The sequence below is a fragment of the Lampetra planeri genome, chromosome 11 (genome assembly GCF_965212315.1).
Source record: "Lampetra planeri chromosome 11, kcLamPlan1.2.h2, whole genome shotgun sequence".
In the NCBI taxonomy this organism is placed as follows: Eukaryota; Metazoa; Chordata; class Hyperoartia; order Petromyzontiformes; family Petromyzontidae; genus Lampetra; species Lampetra planeri.
In genome coordinates, this window is record NC_136117.1 from 5,199,684 (window position 1) to 5,215,448 (window position 15,765).

A 15,765-nucleotide genomic window follows, 5' to 3' on the forward strand; every position below is an offset into this window, starting at 1 on the left:
GGGTGTGTCCCATTCACTGCTGAATCTCGGAATGTGTAAGTGGTTAGCGTTAATTTTAGAGAGGCATAGTGCCGCTGTTTTTAAAGACATTGTACTCACCGCAGAGAATTGTAGCGACATGACCGCACCCTATGATAGCTGGTGCCAAACTGTGCCACACACCCTCTAACGTGGCCTTTTACTTACGATTCCATTTCAATGAAGTACGTCATCGGAATGGGAAAGGGTTAAAAAACATCTTTTTGGTGGCCATCGTGAATGGCCAAAAGGGCGGCAGAACTGCAGGCATTGTCGGCCCATACCGCTTCGTGCACTTCCAGTTGGACAAGGTTGCGTTGACGATTTCTCCTCAGTTTTTGCCTAAGGTAGCCTCGACCTTTCATTTGCAGCAGAAGCTGCATTTTACAATGTGTCCTGCGCTGTTCACTTTGGACAAAAGAGCGCTCCACACCTTAGATGCGGTGAGAACATTCAAATTCTATCTCCAGAGGACAGCGGGCTGGCGGAAATCGCAGTAGCTGTTTCTCCTGTAATTCCGTGTGGCCAAAGGAGTGCATTAGGAACTGCTCTGCTCGCCAGCTGAGAAGGATCCCCCAGTGGGGTTGATGGCCCATTCCACTAGGCTAGTGGCGATTTCATGGGCCAGGGCATCCAACATGTCGTGTCAGTGGATGTCATTTGCAAGGCGGCTACTTGGAGGTCGCCAAACACACGGTTGATATTCTTGATTCTTTCGGTAAAGTCACGTAGAAGGGAAATAATAAAATAATAAATATATATTTCCCTTCTACGTGACTTTACCGAAAGAACCAAGAATATGAATCCCTGCAGTCACGAAAGCTTTAAATCTAAATTTAAACACACGGTTGTCCAGTATGACAGACTGGACACCTTGGCTTCGCAAGACGCCTTCTTCGGAAGAGCGGTGTTGACTGCTGCCATCTAATGAGTAGCCTCTCCCTCCTCCAGGTACCAGCTCTGCTATGGTTGCTGAATGTTACAAATAACATTGGACCGGTGGCCGGCTGTATACGATAATGAAAAAAAGAGGCATGGTACCTTGGAAAAACTCATTTCGCTCATACATACTGCTGGCCACCAGTTCCCCACCCATGCGTCCCCACAAACGGCTACTTCTCGCGATCATTGGGTGAGTCTGCCAGGGTTCATCTTTCGATGAAGAGGTAAATGGCATATATTAGTTCTGCCTGTGTCCATAGCCTCCTTTCAATATACTTACACTTTCAATATGAGTGTCCACTCCTTGTGCTCTGTTCAGTGTCAGACTTCTCACTTCTCCCCCTCTTCTCTACATGGCCTAAGTTGTGTCCATGGATGACGTTTGGGGCGGGGGCACACCCCCACAGCTACCCCTCCCCCCCAAACTTGCCACCATTATTAATCTATTTTCAGGAGTCCACAATTAAGATTAAAAAGACATTAATTTATATGCACCGGCGGTTCCTAATGTGAGACAAAACGAACCCCTGCCCCCCCCCAAATATAGAAGTCAAACTCTGCCTATTGTTTGTGTCCGTGGAAAGAGAGTATTTCAAGCTTTGTGTGTCCACCTACTGGGAGTGTGCTTTGCTACCAATAGTGAGGCTAATGGGTTAGGCCAGGGGTCGGCAACCAAAATAACAAGAAGAGCCATTTCTTTCCAATTCGGTACAAAATTCAGTATTTCAAGAGCCGCAATGCATCTGAGTACATACTGTACATACGTACATATCATCAAGAAGCAGTCCGTAAAGAGTTAGGCGATGGGGAAGCACGAATATGGTTGTGAAGGGCACTTAGTGCCTGCTTTTAAAAACCTCATCCGCAACGCGTTCCATGGTCTGAGAGAAATTTCTGAATGTTTTGATAACACTAGACCGGTGTGGCCAGCAGTATGGGACAAGAGAAACACGTTTTCACCAGGGTACAAAACCTAATTTTCAGTGTATTATTTTAATAAAAAAATCAACTTTTCCTCCCTCCAGCAAGAGGCGAAAAAGGTCAGACAAATACGTCATTGTGCCTATTCGAGGTAACACCACAGACGTACAAAGAACACAACCTTACCGATCTGACTGATGAGCTGCCGGAACTGGTCCAGGTAGCTCTGTCCATCCGAGCTCACTCCCAGCTTGCGAATGCCGCGGTTGAACTTGTCTGCACGTTCAAACGGGTACTGCCAACACCAGCAAGCAGAATTGTAAATCATATAACCATGACCATCACACAAGCTGGAAGGGTGTGAACATTGATACTAATTTATCCTAATCAACTAATTTTGTGATTTAAAATGTGTTATTGTATATTTGACTAAACTATCAAATACGATATTCACTTTGATGCAATTGTCATACAGCATATGCAAATTTGATAGTATTTCCAAATTACATTAATCAACACCTCATAGATAATTTGTATTATGACCACAAAACAATCATTTTTCCATAGCACTTGTCCAGGTATTTTCTTAAAAGCCTAGAAATGCTGTGAATGTTAGTGCAGGCGTGATTAATTGTTTACACTGTTTTATTTATTTATTTGCACGCAGATATGCGTGAATCAATATCCATGATGCATAGACACTATATTTATGTTTTAAAAAGAGTTTATGCTAGACTATTTTCCACGATGTGAATAGCTAATCATACGTCTGCTGAAATTGGCAATATGGAGGTTTTCAACTTGTGCGTAAAGTCTGCCACGCCATTTGCAAATGGCACTGAATCCTATGGTAGAAATTCTACATTCCTATGTTGGGAATTTCACAATAAAAATATTTTGTCACAGGAATTCTCACAAAAATCCTTAAAGTGCTCTTAACCCTTGACACAATAGGGGACACACCTTCCCAAAAACTATCCAAAAGGACTGTTTTGTCACATGGCAGTAAAACTAGATATTTCTTGTTATTCTAAGAGGCAGAATTTAGCCAAACCAAGTGTAAAACCAAATGCAACGGCATATTTTGTGCAGTCATCTATGATTGGGCTGAGATTGTTACAAGCAGCGACAATTATGCTGAGGTCACCTTTGGGTTGCTCTGGTCCTTTGTCTCCTTAAAGAAGCGAATGTCCTTGATAAGCCGCGACTTGATGTGCTCGTCGTACATGAACTGGCTGAAGATGAAGAACTTCTTCCTCAAGAACTGGTACGTGAAGTTCACCTGCAGAGCGACACCGGAACACAGCTTCGGCGAAAGAAGGCGATTGCAGAGCGAGATCAAACACTGCAAACATGAAATCACTGCATTTTTCTGGAATCAAATTGTTTTACTAATTTGACATATGTGCGATTTGAGAAAGGGTTTTTATTTCAGAGACAGAAATATTTGTTGCTAAGATCTGCATAGGATTCTTCCATTCATTTTAAGATTATATCTCTGTTATGTGTCTTTTAAGAGGATCTACCATCTGTGAACTCTCAATCATCAACCTTATTTTTACTGATATACACTCAATTCATTGGTATGACATCTTCAATCATTGTGAATCAATTTACAGAGTTATATATATGTCTTCAATATCTTATTATGCATCTCTATCTCTTTTGTAACTCTCCTCTTCCTCCAAATGCCTTCTTTGTTGTTTCAGGCAATACGAAAAAATTGTTTCTCAGATGAAGAGCAGGAAGTGGAATAAATTATGCTTGATGTATACGCTGCCCTTCACAGTATGACTAAAGGTTATTGGCGCAGATTGTGCAATTGTGAACATTATTAAATAAGTGGGACCAATCCTCTGAATAAAATACGGAAAATATTTGCGTATGTGTGTATAAATTTATTTTGGTAAGAATCCTTGAGTCACAATCAGAAGGTTGTGAGAGTTAAAATCACAGTTTGGGAGTTTAACTCAGCCCATCATCTCTACAGGATCGATAAAGTTAGTACCAATTTGTAGAAGGAGACCAATCATTGTCCTATTGAGGAAGAGGCCCACACCATAGAAAACACGGGATATATTTCCACCAACAAAGCGAAGTGATGATCACAAAAGTGCAATTGACGTATCACTGGATCATACCTAATTTAAAAGAAACCACAAAGTAGCATGCAGACATATAGCGAGAATCGCATTGGTAAAGTAATCAGCATCGGGATAACCACAGCCGGAAGAGGCTAACAGTGGCACACAAGTAAAAACTGACTATACGTGTGTATTGGTGGAAAAAATTACGTTTGTGAAGAGAATGACTGGGAGAAGTGTTGCATTTTGGGGAAGTTGTCACGCCACACACCCAATGCAATTTTATGAAAAAGCATTTTAAAGGCAGATGCTACCAAACACAGTGTGTGCCCTGTATACACACCACATAGGTTGTGTGAACTGGCACATGGGTTATGTGACCAATCTGACATGCATTTTACGAATCAATAATGGGAAAAAAAATGCAAAGTTACATTACAGTGTGCCATGACACAGGGATACAGCACTTGTGGTCCTAACGTCACTTCAAGTCTTTTTTACGCAATGCTAAAGATCAAACGTGTGTCAGGTAGCCCATGCGTATCCATAAGAGCAATGTGTTTTCTCTTTAGTTTTCATTTAACAAAGAGGGAGAGTGTGAATGATTGCCCCACACCGTAGTATTCATGATGCCCGTGCCGTGGGTTCGGATGGAGTTGGCAATGTGCCGGATGTTGATTGTATTCAGATGCTTGTTGTTGCTGGATCGCTCAATGAATATCTGCAAAAAAATACACAAAATGCACAGACAATGAGCCGTTTGCAAGCACCTATTAAGACAAGCAAAGCAACACTGTGGAATTATGTGGCTAGCACCACTTCTCTCTGTCTCCCAGGCGGTGATGTTCATACACTTCGCATGGTACTAAATTCACATGGTCCTCAATAAAGGAGGTGCAGAATAGGTCAGATATTGACCCTTTCCCCTTCCGAGACTGCAAGTTGCAGGGTGGGTCCTGTTCACCCCTGAATCTCGGAATACGCAAGCGGTTTTATGTAAATTTTAAAAAGAGAGGGGTAGCGCTGCAGCATTTCAAGACATTGTACTCACCGCAGAGAACTCTATCGACACGACCGCACTCTATGATAAGCTTACATCAAACTGTGCAACATGCCCTACCGCATGGCCTTGTAGGAGCCTCGGTACCGATAAAGTTATTTTATTCTAGTATTTATTCCGGCTCTGTTCCGACGACGTACACGTAGGTCGATGTATGTACACGTACGTATAAAATTATGCTGTATGCCCCAAATCTCATTGGACCATGCTAGCTAATGAAGCTAAGCCTGATTTGTGCTTGGTTGGTTGATTACAAGTGTATAGGTGTTGTAGGCGTATTGCTGAGGGCTGCGAGGTGCCAGTACAAAAATGGCAGACATCACGATAGATTTGTTCCACTCACTGATTTGAGTCCGTGTGGACTGAATGTGTCTATGCGAAGCGTTTCAGTGTTTATATTCCATCACGTAAGTCGAGTTCCTGTTTCTACTCACATGCCAAACACTCCTTAAATGGAGGTTACCAAACAACCAAATGAAGGACCCTTTTAAAAAGTCTTAACACTCAAATATTATTACATGGCCAGGAATCAAACTCAGGTTGCTTGGATCTTAATGCAGAATGCTGGCTACTGCTCCTCATACACACATGCACACATACAAAGATAGTCTATAAAAAAAGCCACATCAGAAACAAAGACAACACACAATGAAAGCCCCGTTCTTTAAACAAGATAATAAAAAAAACACAATGAATGCATGAAATGTCTCTGAAACTTGAAAGCTATCAGCAGTTGCAGTTATCTTCAGAGTATTCTTCTCTGTATGTTTGAGAATAAAAGCAGCCACGTGCATTCAAATAAACGGGGTTAAAAGTGACACCAAAAGCAAAATATTTCCATCTATGCCGACAGTAAGGACCTACTCCCAGGGTCAAATATGCTTAACTAAACTCATGGCTCCGTACAATAGTGTACCATGCTTTTTTATCAGTGTCACATTTCATCATCACCTCATTTGCAGTACTGTACAGCCGGGCACAACGTTACAATACAAAAACAAATTTATGATGCAATACAAAACAAGAATAATATACGTGAAGCATCAATGGAATAAGCATAAGCCTCCTGCACTGCAATAAAACAAACTCAACTGTTGTATGTGCACCACTTGCATGGCCTCACTTATGCTATTGGTATTTCTGGAAAAGGCTTTGCTCCACAAATCAAATGGATACAATCTGGTAGAGAACATCACCTGCTCGAGTCAAAGCCAAGCTCCTAGTTCCTAATCAATGGCATTCTATTGTCTGTGACGGAAAGGTACTCTATAGCTACACAGATGTCAATCCGACACCATTATGATAATTTTCCTTAAGATATAACATCAACCAAGCTGGCATGCCAGTTTTATATGGCAAAGCGAACTTCAGCAATTGTTTCTTGCTGTGGTTGTCCCACCTGATGACGGATGCTTGTGTTGCGCCCGAAACGTCATGATTTAATTAATTGTAATTTATACCTACGTGACTTTACCGAAAGAACCAAAGAGTAAAACGTAGTGACATTCTCATTAAGCCTCAGGAGGTGACTCAAGAGATTCTTAGCCTGGATTATGAACAGTGAGCAATTGCAGCGACCTCTTGGTCACTCTGTAAAATTAATAACAAACCCTCAGAATTTCAGAATCCTTTTGAAACTCCAATTAAAACAGCGACTGGTAAACTATGTGGAATGTTTTGTAGGACTCAACTTATGCATCGGATTTAGATTTTTTTTTCCATTATATAAAAATTACACACGGGAAATTAAAAAGAATCCCTGCATTTAGCCTCATTGATAGGGAGAAACACAGTTGGTGAGCACCTATAGTGACATCGGGCATGTCACTGTATGGTGCCGGCCTGAGAGGGCCACGGCACGCGATGCATTGCCATCGCGTACAACCCGTAGGCGGGTGTAGTACGAGCCCTAGCGGGGCTTGGCGTGCACTGGGATAGCTCGGGCACCACGCATAGCGTGTCATGCGGGTTCCCACAAGAGGGAATGTGTCAGCCCAGGGGCAGGGTTGCCCCAGGCCATGGCACTCGGGTTGACCGGGGAGAGCTCTCGAGAGGGATCGAGAGACAGCTAGAACGCTCGAGAAGGCGGGCGGGACCAAGGGCGGAGCAGCCCCGACCAAGGGGGATATAAGGTGGGTCCCTGAGAGGGACCAGGGTCGCTGCATTCTACAAGCTGGAAGCTCTACACCTACAAGCTGGACGCTCTACAGGCATCAACAAGTGGCCGGGACCCGAGTGAGGGTCAGACCCTTCGTATCTCCTCCGTATAGGGTAGTTAGCTGGGTGGCCACCACCCTAGGCTGTATCTAGTGTAGGGGCAGTTACCCCTTTTTGTTACATGTTGATGTTACAAATAAATGTGTTGCCTCTAAAGAACAACGGCTGCGACTCAGTTGGACTCACTACACACCTATTTTGGCTAGAAATTAAAACAATGTGCAAATCTAACGGGCATCACTCATGCTTGGTCATCTTTGTTTCCTAGCACTGATGTTTACACATCGTAAACAGGCCATCATTAAGATTGAGTCAACTGTGGCTAAGACCAAGGATATGTTCACATACAACAATTCAATATCAATCAGAAAAAAGGACACCGCAAAAGCCCTGCTCGAGTCACTGAGCTTGGTGAACAGACAGGTGGCACAAAACAGCAGAGGCGCTTAACTTTACAAGAACGTGCCATGTACAGCAGCGACTCCAGATTACAAACTTTCCCGAGTCAGCCCTGATGACATTGCTGGACAGCTAATCAGAAATTCACGAGCGCCAATCGACAAAAAACACAACACTTAAAATATTACAAAAAAAAACCTCAACCGCACTCTCGACCGCTGGCAACAAAACTCTGCATTCTCCGGTCCTTTCTCAATAGGGGGGGGGGGGGGGGGGGGAGTAGATTCTGGTATTGCTCAGATGAAATACGGCAAAGCCACAGGGACTACAAGCGAGAAAATGGCTGGCCACTTTCTTCAACGAAATCCCCTGCTTAGTTGTCGTACCAAAGGGGTGGAAAGCAGCGAAGATTGTAGCCATTTTTAAACTTGGTAAGAACGCATCTGATGCTAACATATACCGCCCAATTTCCCTCCCCAGCGTCATTCTACGAGCTAAGGGAGCGACTCCTGCTTCAAAGGTGGAAGCCTATGCTCAAGGATGTAGTCCCCAGGGAACTAGCCGGGTACAAAATGGGCCCAAACTTCTGTGATAAAGTGCTTTGATTTAACAAGTCATACGGAGGCAGGCTTCAAACGTCCGCTCAAAACAGCAACGGCGGTCATCGACCTCCTCTCGGGATACGATACCGTATGGCGGAAGGGTCTCCTGCTAAATATTCCGACAGCCGTGCCTTGTTGCCCGACAGACTCATCACAGCAATTCTGAGCTGCTGATGGTTCACCGTCCACCTTGGTGAAGCTGCCAGAAGCCCATGAAGGTTTAACAATTGACTCCTGGCGGGATCCATTCTTGCCCCAGCGCGATTTAAACTCTACACCAGCAACAATCGGGCAACATCCTCCCGCAAGTTCACATACGGAGATGACATCTCGCTGAAAACCCAAGCCCAGACAAAACAGGACATGGGAAAGATCATCGAAAAAGATAAAAAGACCTTATAAGGAGACTTTAAGAATTGGAGGCTTAAGCCCAATGCTTCCAAGAGCATCCTATCCGTTTTCTACCTGAACAACGACCAATATATATATACGAAAATATTCAATGTCAACTTCTGTGGAACACTGCTAACACACGATCACCACCCCCGCTACTTATGAGTTACTCTCGACCAGATGCTCATCTATCGCCACCACATCGGACAAGCCCGAAAGAAAACAAAACCACGAGGGATCAATATACAGAAATTTGCGGGCACGTGCAAAAGTTGAACGAAATCGTGGGGTATGACTTTGGATGTGGCAATCAAAAAGGTCATCGAGTACCCGACTGTGGAAGGACCAGGCTTCTCCGTCCTACGACAATCATGTATGTTGAACTTCTTTCGGACCGTAACTATCCAACCGTGTGAATCAGAGGTGCGGGCGAAAAACATAAAGCTAAACGTAAAAAGTAGTTCTAAAAGATAGTTTTCAATCTAGATTTAAAATCAACCACACTCGAACGCAACGTGGGAAATGCGCGTATACCTTCCACAAACGGAATGTAAAAAAATCAATAAACTGGGATTGTGGTGAATCCAAACCATCAAACCACATCACCGGCTAATGCACTATCCATACACATGCTGGCAGTGGCACTTCAATTCATATAGTGTTGACTGCCTCCTTGGATTGGTTGAAATAACTTACCATTCAACTATAAAATGTTTAAAAAATGTACCTTTTCCCCCTGCCATACAAAAGAGAGAGAGAGACAGATATTGTAATGTGTTGGAATACTCACAAATCAACAGGCCTGCATCATGGTCAAGTGGAAAATAAAGCTCCTAGGGTTTGTGAGAGGTCTGTCTATTAATGTGCGTGAGTTTTTCGCAGGTACTCTGGTTTCCTCCCACTTGTAAAACATTCCTTTAAAATGAAATGGCCAATGCAAGGCAATATAAGACTCCCCTGCTGCTGGAGTCTGTAGACTTCGGCTTTCTGGAATAAATTCAAAATTTAAAGTCAGGACACCACATACGTTGCCAGGCAGCAACCACTAAAGTGGAGTGATATCTCGGATGAGTCACTGAACCAAACCATGTTTTTTCATTTCTCATATTCTATGTCCAATATGGTGCAGCAGTAACGTCTCGTATTCTTAAAGTATAACATTTCTGACACATATGTTAAGTTAAAGAGAACCGGTGTTAAATAGTGGTACAATATGACAAATATTGAAAGTGCACACTTGATTTGGAGCTTTCGTGACTGCAGGAATGATTCTTTGGTTCTTACCAAAAGAACCAAAGAATAATTGAAAGTGCACATTGTGATAAATCCAAATGATATTTCTATTTGGAAAGGATGGGCAAAAATGGAAATATGATTTATGTGTTGGATATTTGTTCTGCTTGTGACCAAATACGTTTTGGACGCTCACATTTTGGTACTCTATACATCTAAATTGTATTGCATTGTGTGAACAGTTTTATCATCTATGTATATGTAATGTAGTAACTCGGCGGGAGACGACTTCACGGGTAACACACTCTTTATTTTATCAAACTCGTTCACAGGTGACTAACACCTACTTTGTATCTCGGGTGACAAACACCCACTTAGTATCTCGGGTGACAAACACCCACTTAGTATCTCGGGTGACAAACACCCACTTAGCTACTTGGCGACTAACGCCCACTGAGCTACTCGGATGACCAACATCCACTTAGTATCTCGGGTGACAAACACCCACTTAGCTACTCGGCGACTAACGCCACTGAGCTACTCGGATGACCAACATCCACTTAGCTACTCGGCGACTAACGCCACTGAGCTACTCGGGACACTCCCTGCCCGGGGTATCCGTCTCGACTGTGGGTCCCCAGCCCGACCCACGGGGGCGTCGGACCCCGGGTCCCACAGCCTCGCCTCCGAGCCACACAGGGCCCCGGTCCCCACAAGGACGGCGGGACTAGGGGTCTCGGGGCACTAGGTCTTCAGCTCCGTCTTCGGGTCTTCAACTGGGTAACTCTCCCCGAGTGCTCTCGCGCGTCCCCATTTATACCCCACCTGCGGACGTCGCTGCGAGCACCCACTTATTCGACCAATCGCTGGGCGCTGGCTACGATCCTGTTTTCCCACATCTCATCGTGCCTCACCACCCACGCCGCGCCGCCCCGTCATCTGTCACTCCCGGCGCGCGCGTCCACACCACGCCCACAACGCGTGCCCAACCCCGCACCCCGCGCCGCCCCGTGATCCATCACTGTCACAGTCGGCGCACGTCAACACCACCACTACATATATAAAAGGGAAATTTGTGAATGTGTGTCTGTTCAGAATGTTTAGCATACTTCCCGACATGCAACAAACTTGATGGTCCGACTTACGATATTTCGATCTTACGATGGCGATAGCGATATAACAAAAATTGTAAAATATTTAACATTTCGCACGGCAGGCAAACGCAGCAGCGTACGAGGTACGATACTGTACGTTGGGACGCTGCCGGGATATACTGTACGCATACAGTACGATACGGTAAATTGCTCTGTTTTGCTAAATTATCACCATTCTTTAAGACTCCTGGGTAGGCTAGGCCATTTTCGAATTACGATATTTTCGACTTACGATGGGGTTGTCGTAACGCATCTCCATCGTAAGTCGGGGACTACTTTTATAGTGTAGCAACAGTACCGAGTGAGTGGTACTGTATGGGCGGAGCCTCTCTTCCTGGCACCTGAGTGAGTGTAATAAGAGCAACCATCTCCTGTATTATTGTGGGGCGTACATTGTTTATACAGTTACGGTTTATCTTTAGTAGGGATTGTATCTGGGGTAAAGGTGATGGGGCGGATCCACCAGGGAAGCCTCCGGAACGTTCCCGAAGGTTCCAGGAGGGGCGTGGCCAGAGGTGGGGCTTAGTCGCCGAGGAGCGAATATCAGCCGGGGGCGCAGCAACGTGCGGGGTCGGTGTGTGAAGATCAAGTGGAGCTCCCCGTCGCTGCTGCCCCGCCATCTCCATCAGCCACGTGGCGGCTCGACCTCCAGCCGCTCCCTAGCGCGCCGTCAGCCAGCGGCGTGTTGGTGAGCGGGCGAGCGCCACGTGGCGCGGGGCAGCGCAGCCACCCGAGTGGTTCAACATCCGCAGAGAGAGAGGAAACCGAAACTGTACCGAAAGATTTCTTAATAAATAACTTGAAGTTCTTACCGTGTCGGAGCCACTCATTACATGAGAATAAAAGGGAACAGGTCGGGTGAGGTGATGACAGTCTGGGTGAACCCGAGAGGGCACGTGACCTGATGAGGTGGTAACGAGGACCAGGGAGGAGGTGAGAGGAACACGTGATGTGGGTCCTGAGTCGTCGAGAAAGATCTGGAAAAGGGGCGTGGCCAAGGGCGGGGCCTGGCCACGCCGCAGCGGATAAAAGCCGAGTCCCGGTGGGGATCGGGGTTGTTCATCCCTGGGAATAAATCCTCCGTCTTCGTGGGTCTTTGGTTTCCGGTCTTCGTGCACGTGGACCAGGCAGCGTGTTGGCTGTCCTGGTCCGATTTAATAGTTGTCCCATCCAATATGTAAATAGTCATCCTTCCAAGTGTATATAGTTAGTTAGGAGCGGTGATCACCACCCTATGTCGTTATCCTGTTGAAGTTTAGAGTTACCTGTTGCGTTAGTTAATAAAACGTGTTGCCTCCAAGTTTCACGTGTGCGCCTCAACTGTACCCATTACAAATGTAACAAAACATTGGTTTAAGTGAAACATTTTTCATATTCTTGGTTTTTTTTTTTCGGTAAAGTCACGTAGAAGGGAAGTAATAAAATAATAAAAATAAAACATAATAAAATAATTCTCACGACGTTTCGGCTACAACGCAAGCAGCCGTCTTCAGGTGAAGAATGAGACACTGCCAAGCTAGGAGCTTATATATAAGCTGGGTTGGAGGTGGAAGAAGAGCGCCTTAACAAAAGAATGTGCATATCAAGAGGAATTTAGCATATTCATGGGAAATGCGTAGGAGGTGAGCGGGGGGGGTTCAAAGTCATATTATGCCCATGCAGTATGCAGGATCAGCAGCACCAAAGGGAGGGGGGCAGGGGGTAGCATTAACAAAGGGAGGGAATGTTAATAGTATGTAGAAGCAATGAAACATGTGAATGGGAGAGCGGTGGCAGGAGACCCGCAGCGGAGCAAATAATGCCTTCCCTGTGGAGAACACAAGATACACAGTTAATGCCAGTGAGTGGACTGCGGTCTGAAAGTCACCGTAAACGTGAACAACAATCAGTTAAGATCCGAAATGGTTTATTACGTCCTTCCAATGATTGCTGAGCCAGAATCCATCTTCTCGGTTGAAATTGTCTCTGTGTTTGTATATGTGGATCGCCTCATGAACGAATCTCTCATGGTAGCCAGATGGCTTGCAGAGAACCTCTGTCTTGGAGAAGTTAATGTCATGTGAGCCCACTGAATTGTAACAGTGATCTGCCACGGCTGAGGTGTTTGTCCTACCGTGTTTCAGGTCTGCTTTATGTTCACGGATGCGGTCCGAGATATGTCGTTTGGTTTCTCCAATGTAACTGCTACCACAGAGGCAACTTAGTTTGTAGACGCCAGGGTACTGTATGTCTGGAACAACGTCTTTTACAGACGGGACCAGATCACGGATTTTATGTACTGTGTTGAATCGGACCTGAATCTTGTGTTTAATCAGGATTTTGGAGATCTTTTTTGTGACCCCAGCAATGTAGGGTAAGGTGATGGTTTTGAAAGGCTCCTCAACAGGATCCTTCTTGATGGTTGGAGTGATGGCTTTACGGATTGTGTAGTCGGAGTAACCATTAGCCTTAAGAGCTTGGCGTACGTGTTTGAGTTCACTGGCAATGTGTTCCTGGTCGGAGATGCATTGGGCTCTATGGTATAGAGTCTTGATGAGGGAGTTCTTCTGGGATGGATGGTGGTGAGAATCTGGTTTTAGGTAGGCATCCGTATGGGTGGCTTTCCTGTAGACAGAATGGCTCATTGAACCATCAGGTCTCCTTTTAATTAGGACATCCAAAAAGGGTAGCTTGCCATCTTTTTCGACTTCCATGGTGAATCTGATGGCTGGGTGTATGGAATTGATGTGGTCGAGAAATTGGTCTAGAGCAGGCCGGCCATGTGGCCAGATGACAAAAGTGTCATTTACGTACCTCTTCCATAAGGTCGGGTGTAGAGTGGCAGTCTGGATGGCGTCAGTCTCAAATTTCTCCATGAAAATGTTGGCTACAACCGGAGATAGGGGGGAGCCCATTGGGGTGCCCTCAGTTTGCTTGCAGAAAGTTCCATTCCAGGTGAAGTATGTATTGGTTAAGTAGTGTCTCACCAGGGGGGTACCCCAGTATTCAGTCCTTGATTAACCAAGTCTTCAATGATTGCGATGGTGTCAGGCACAGGAACCTTGGTGAACAAGGAAACCACATCAAAACTGACAAGCAGGTCGTCTGGGGACAGGGAAATCCCCTTGATTGTCGATACCAGGTCAGTAGAGTTTAGTACCGCAGAGGTGGTTTTTCCAGTGAAAGGCTGTAGGATTTCAGACAAAAAACGAGCCAGTTTGTAGGTGGGGGAGTTGATAGTAGAGACAATGGGACGAAGAGGTGTATCTTCTTTATGTATCTTTGGCAAGCCGTACAATCTCGGTGGCCTGGCTGCAGAAGGTTTCAACGAGAACTGTTTGGTCCGATCAATTAATGCGGTTGAAGCAGAAATGATTTTGTTGGTTTTGGAGACGAGGCTGTTGGTGGGGTTTCTTTTTATTTTTGTATAGCTGCCATCGTTGAGTAGTTCCTGAATATTGTTGTTGTATTCTATTTTGTCCATGATGACAGTGGCATTGCCTTTGTCGGCTGAGAGGATGACAATGTCATCCCTCTTTTTTAATTGAGCTAATTCAAAACGCTCATCTTTGCTGATGTTGCTAGCAGGCATCTTAGCGTTTTTGAGGGTTGCAGAGATTTCAGATCTTGCTACGTCTGCAGCGATGTGACTCAGGCCCTTGAGAGCTATATCTACTCGGGCAATTATATCATTAACTGGTATGTGTCTAGGTGTGACTGCAAAGTTTAGTCCTTTAGCTAGAACAGATTTCAGACCTTCAGAAATAGAACTGTTACTGCGATTAATTACGACTTTGTTAGCGTCTAGCTTTTCTATGTGTGGGTCCGGTCTCTTGTTTGAGAGACGGTTGAATTTGGAAATCAAGTTGTCCTTACATTTGGTCGACATAGCGGCAGCTGAAGAGGTAGTCATTTTGTCTACATGTTCCCAATCCCATGTGGACATTGTTGCACTCAAAGATAAGTGTGATTTGTAGAGTGTCTTGTCTAACTGATCAAGATCGGTGCGCGTAAGTCTGATTTTCTCTGAGATAAGAGCTAAGTTAGTTCTAGACAGAATTCGTTTAGCATTCGAAGAAGTTGCAGCAGCAGAGGTTAGTGTAAATGCGATTGGATTTACCTTAGAGTCGCGGCATCTCTTCAGAAAGGTGAGAGACTCGATTAGCTGAGCCTTCTTATCACGGAGCTTGTTGAAGGATCTCAAAGTTATGTGGAATCCCTCCCCGTAGAGGCGGTTAAATTTCGATTTAAAGCTTTCGTGACTGCAGGGATTCATCTTTTGTTTTTTTTTTTCGGTAAAGTCACCTGCCACCGCTCTCCCATTCACATGTTTCATTGCTTCTGTAGCAGTTACATTGGAGAAACCAAACGACATGTCTCGGACCGCATCCGTGAACATAAAGCAGACCTGAAACACGGTAGGACAAACACCTCTGCCGTGGCAGATCACTGTTACAATTCAGTGGGCTCACATGACATTGACTTCTCCAAGACAGAGGTTCTCTGCAAGCCATCTGGCTACCATGAGAGATTCGTTCATGAGGCGATCCACATATACATACACAGAGACAATTTCAACCGAGAAGATGGATTTTGGCTCAGCAATCATTGGAAGGACGTAATAAACCATTTAGGATATTAACTGATTGTTTTTCACGTTTACGGTGACTTTCAGACCGCAGTCCACTCACTGGCATTAACTGTGTATCTTGTGTTCTCCACAGGGAATGCATTATTTGCTCCGCTGCGGGTCTCCTGCCACC

The 15,765-nt window shown here is 45.0% G+C and overlaps 1 protein-coding gene across 2 annotated transcripts in view; it reads right to left on the bottom strand.

The window, feature by feature from the left end:
* The window catches only part of WASHC4 (WASH complex subunit 4), a 103,982-nt gene that overhangs the window by 23,380 nt on the left and 64,837 nt on the right, over positions 1–15,765 (bottom strand). For both annotated transcript variants that reach the window (XM_078598670.1, XM_078598669.1), the window contains exons 24-26: positions 4,582–4,686; positions 3,029–3,163; positions 2,068–2,176 (exon numbers count right to left, since the gene is read on the bottom strand). In XM_078598670.1, coding sequence (XP_078454796.1) covers positions 2,068–2,176; positions 3,029–3,163; positions 4,582–4,686 — 349 coding nt within the window. The remainder of the gene's footprint in view (positions 1–2,067; positions 2,177–3,028; positions 3,164–4,581; positions 4,687–15,765) is intronic.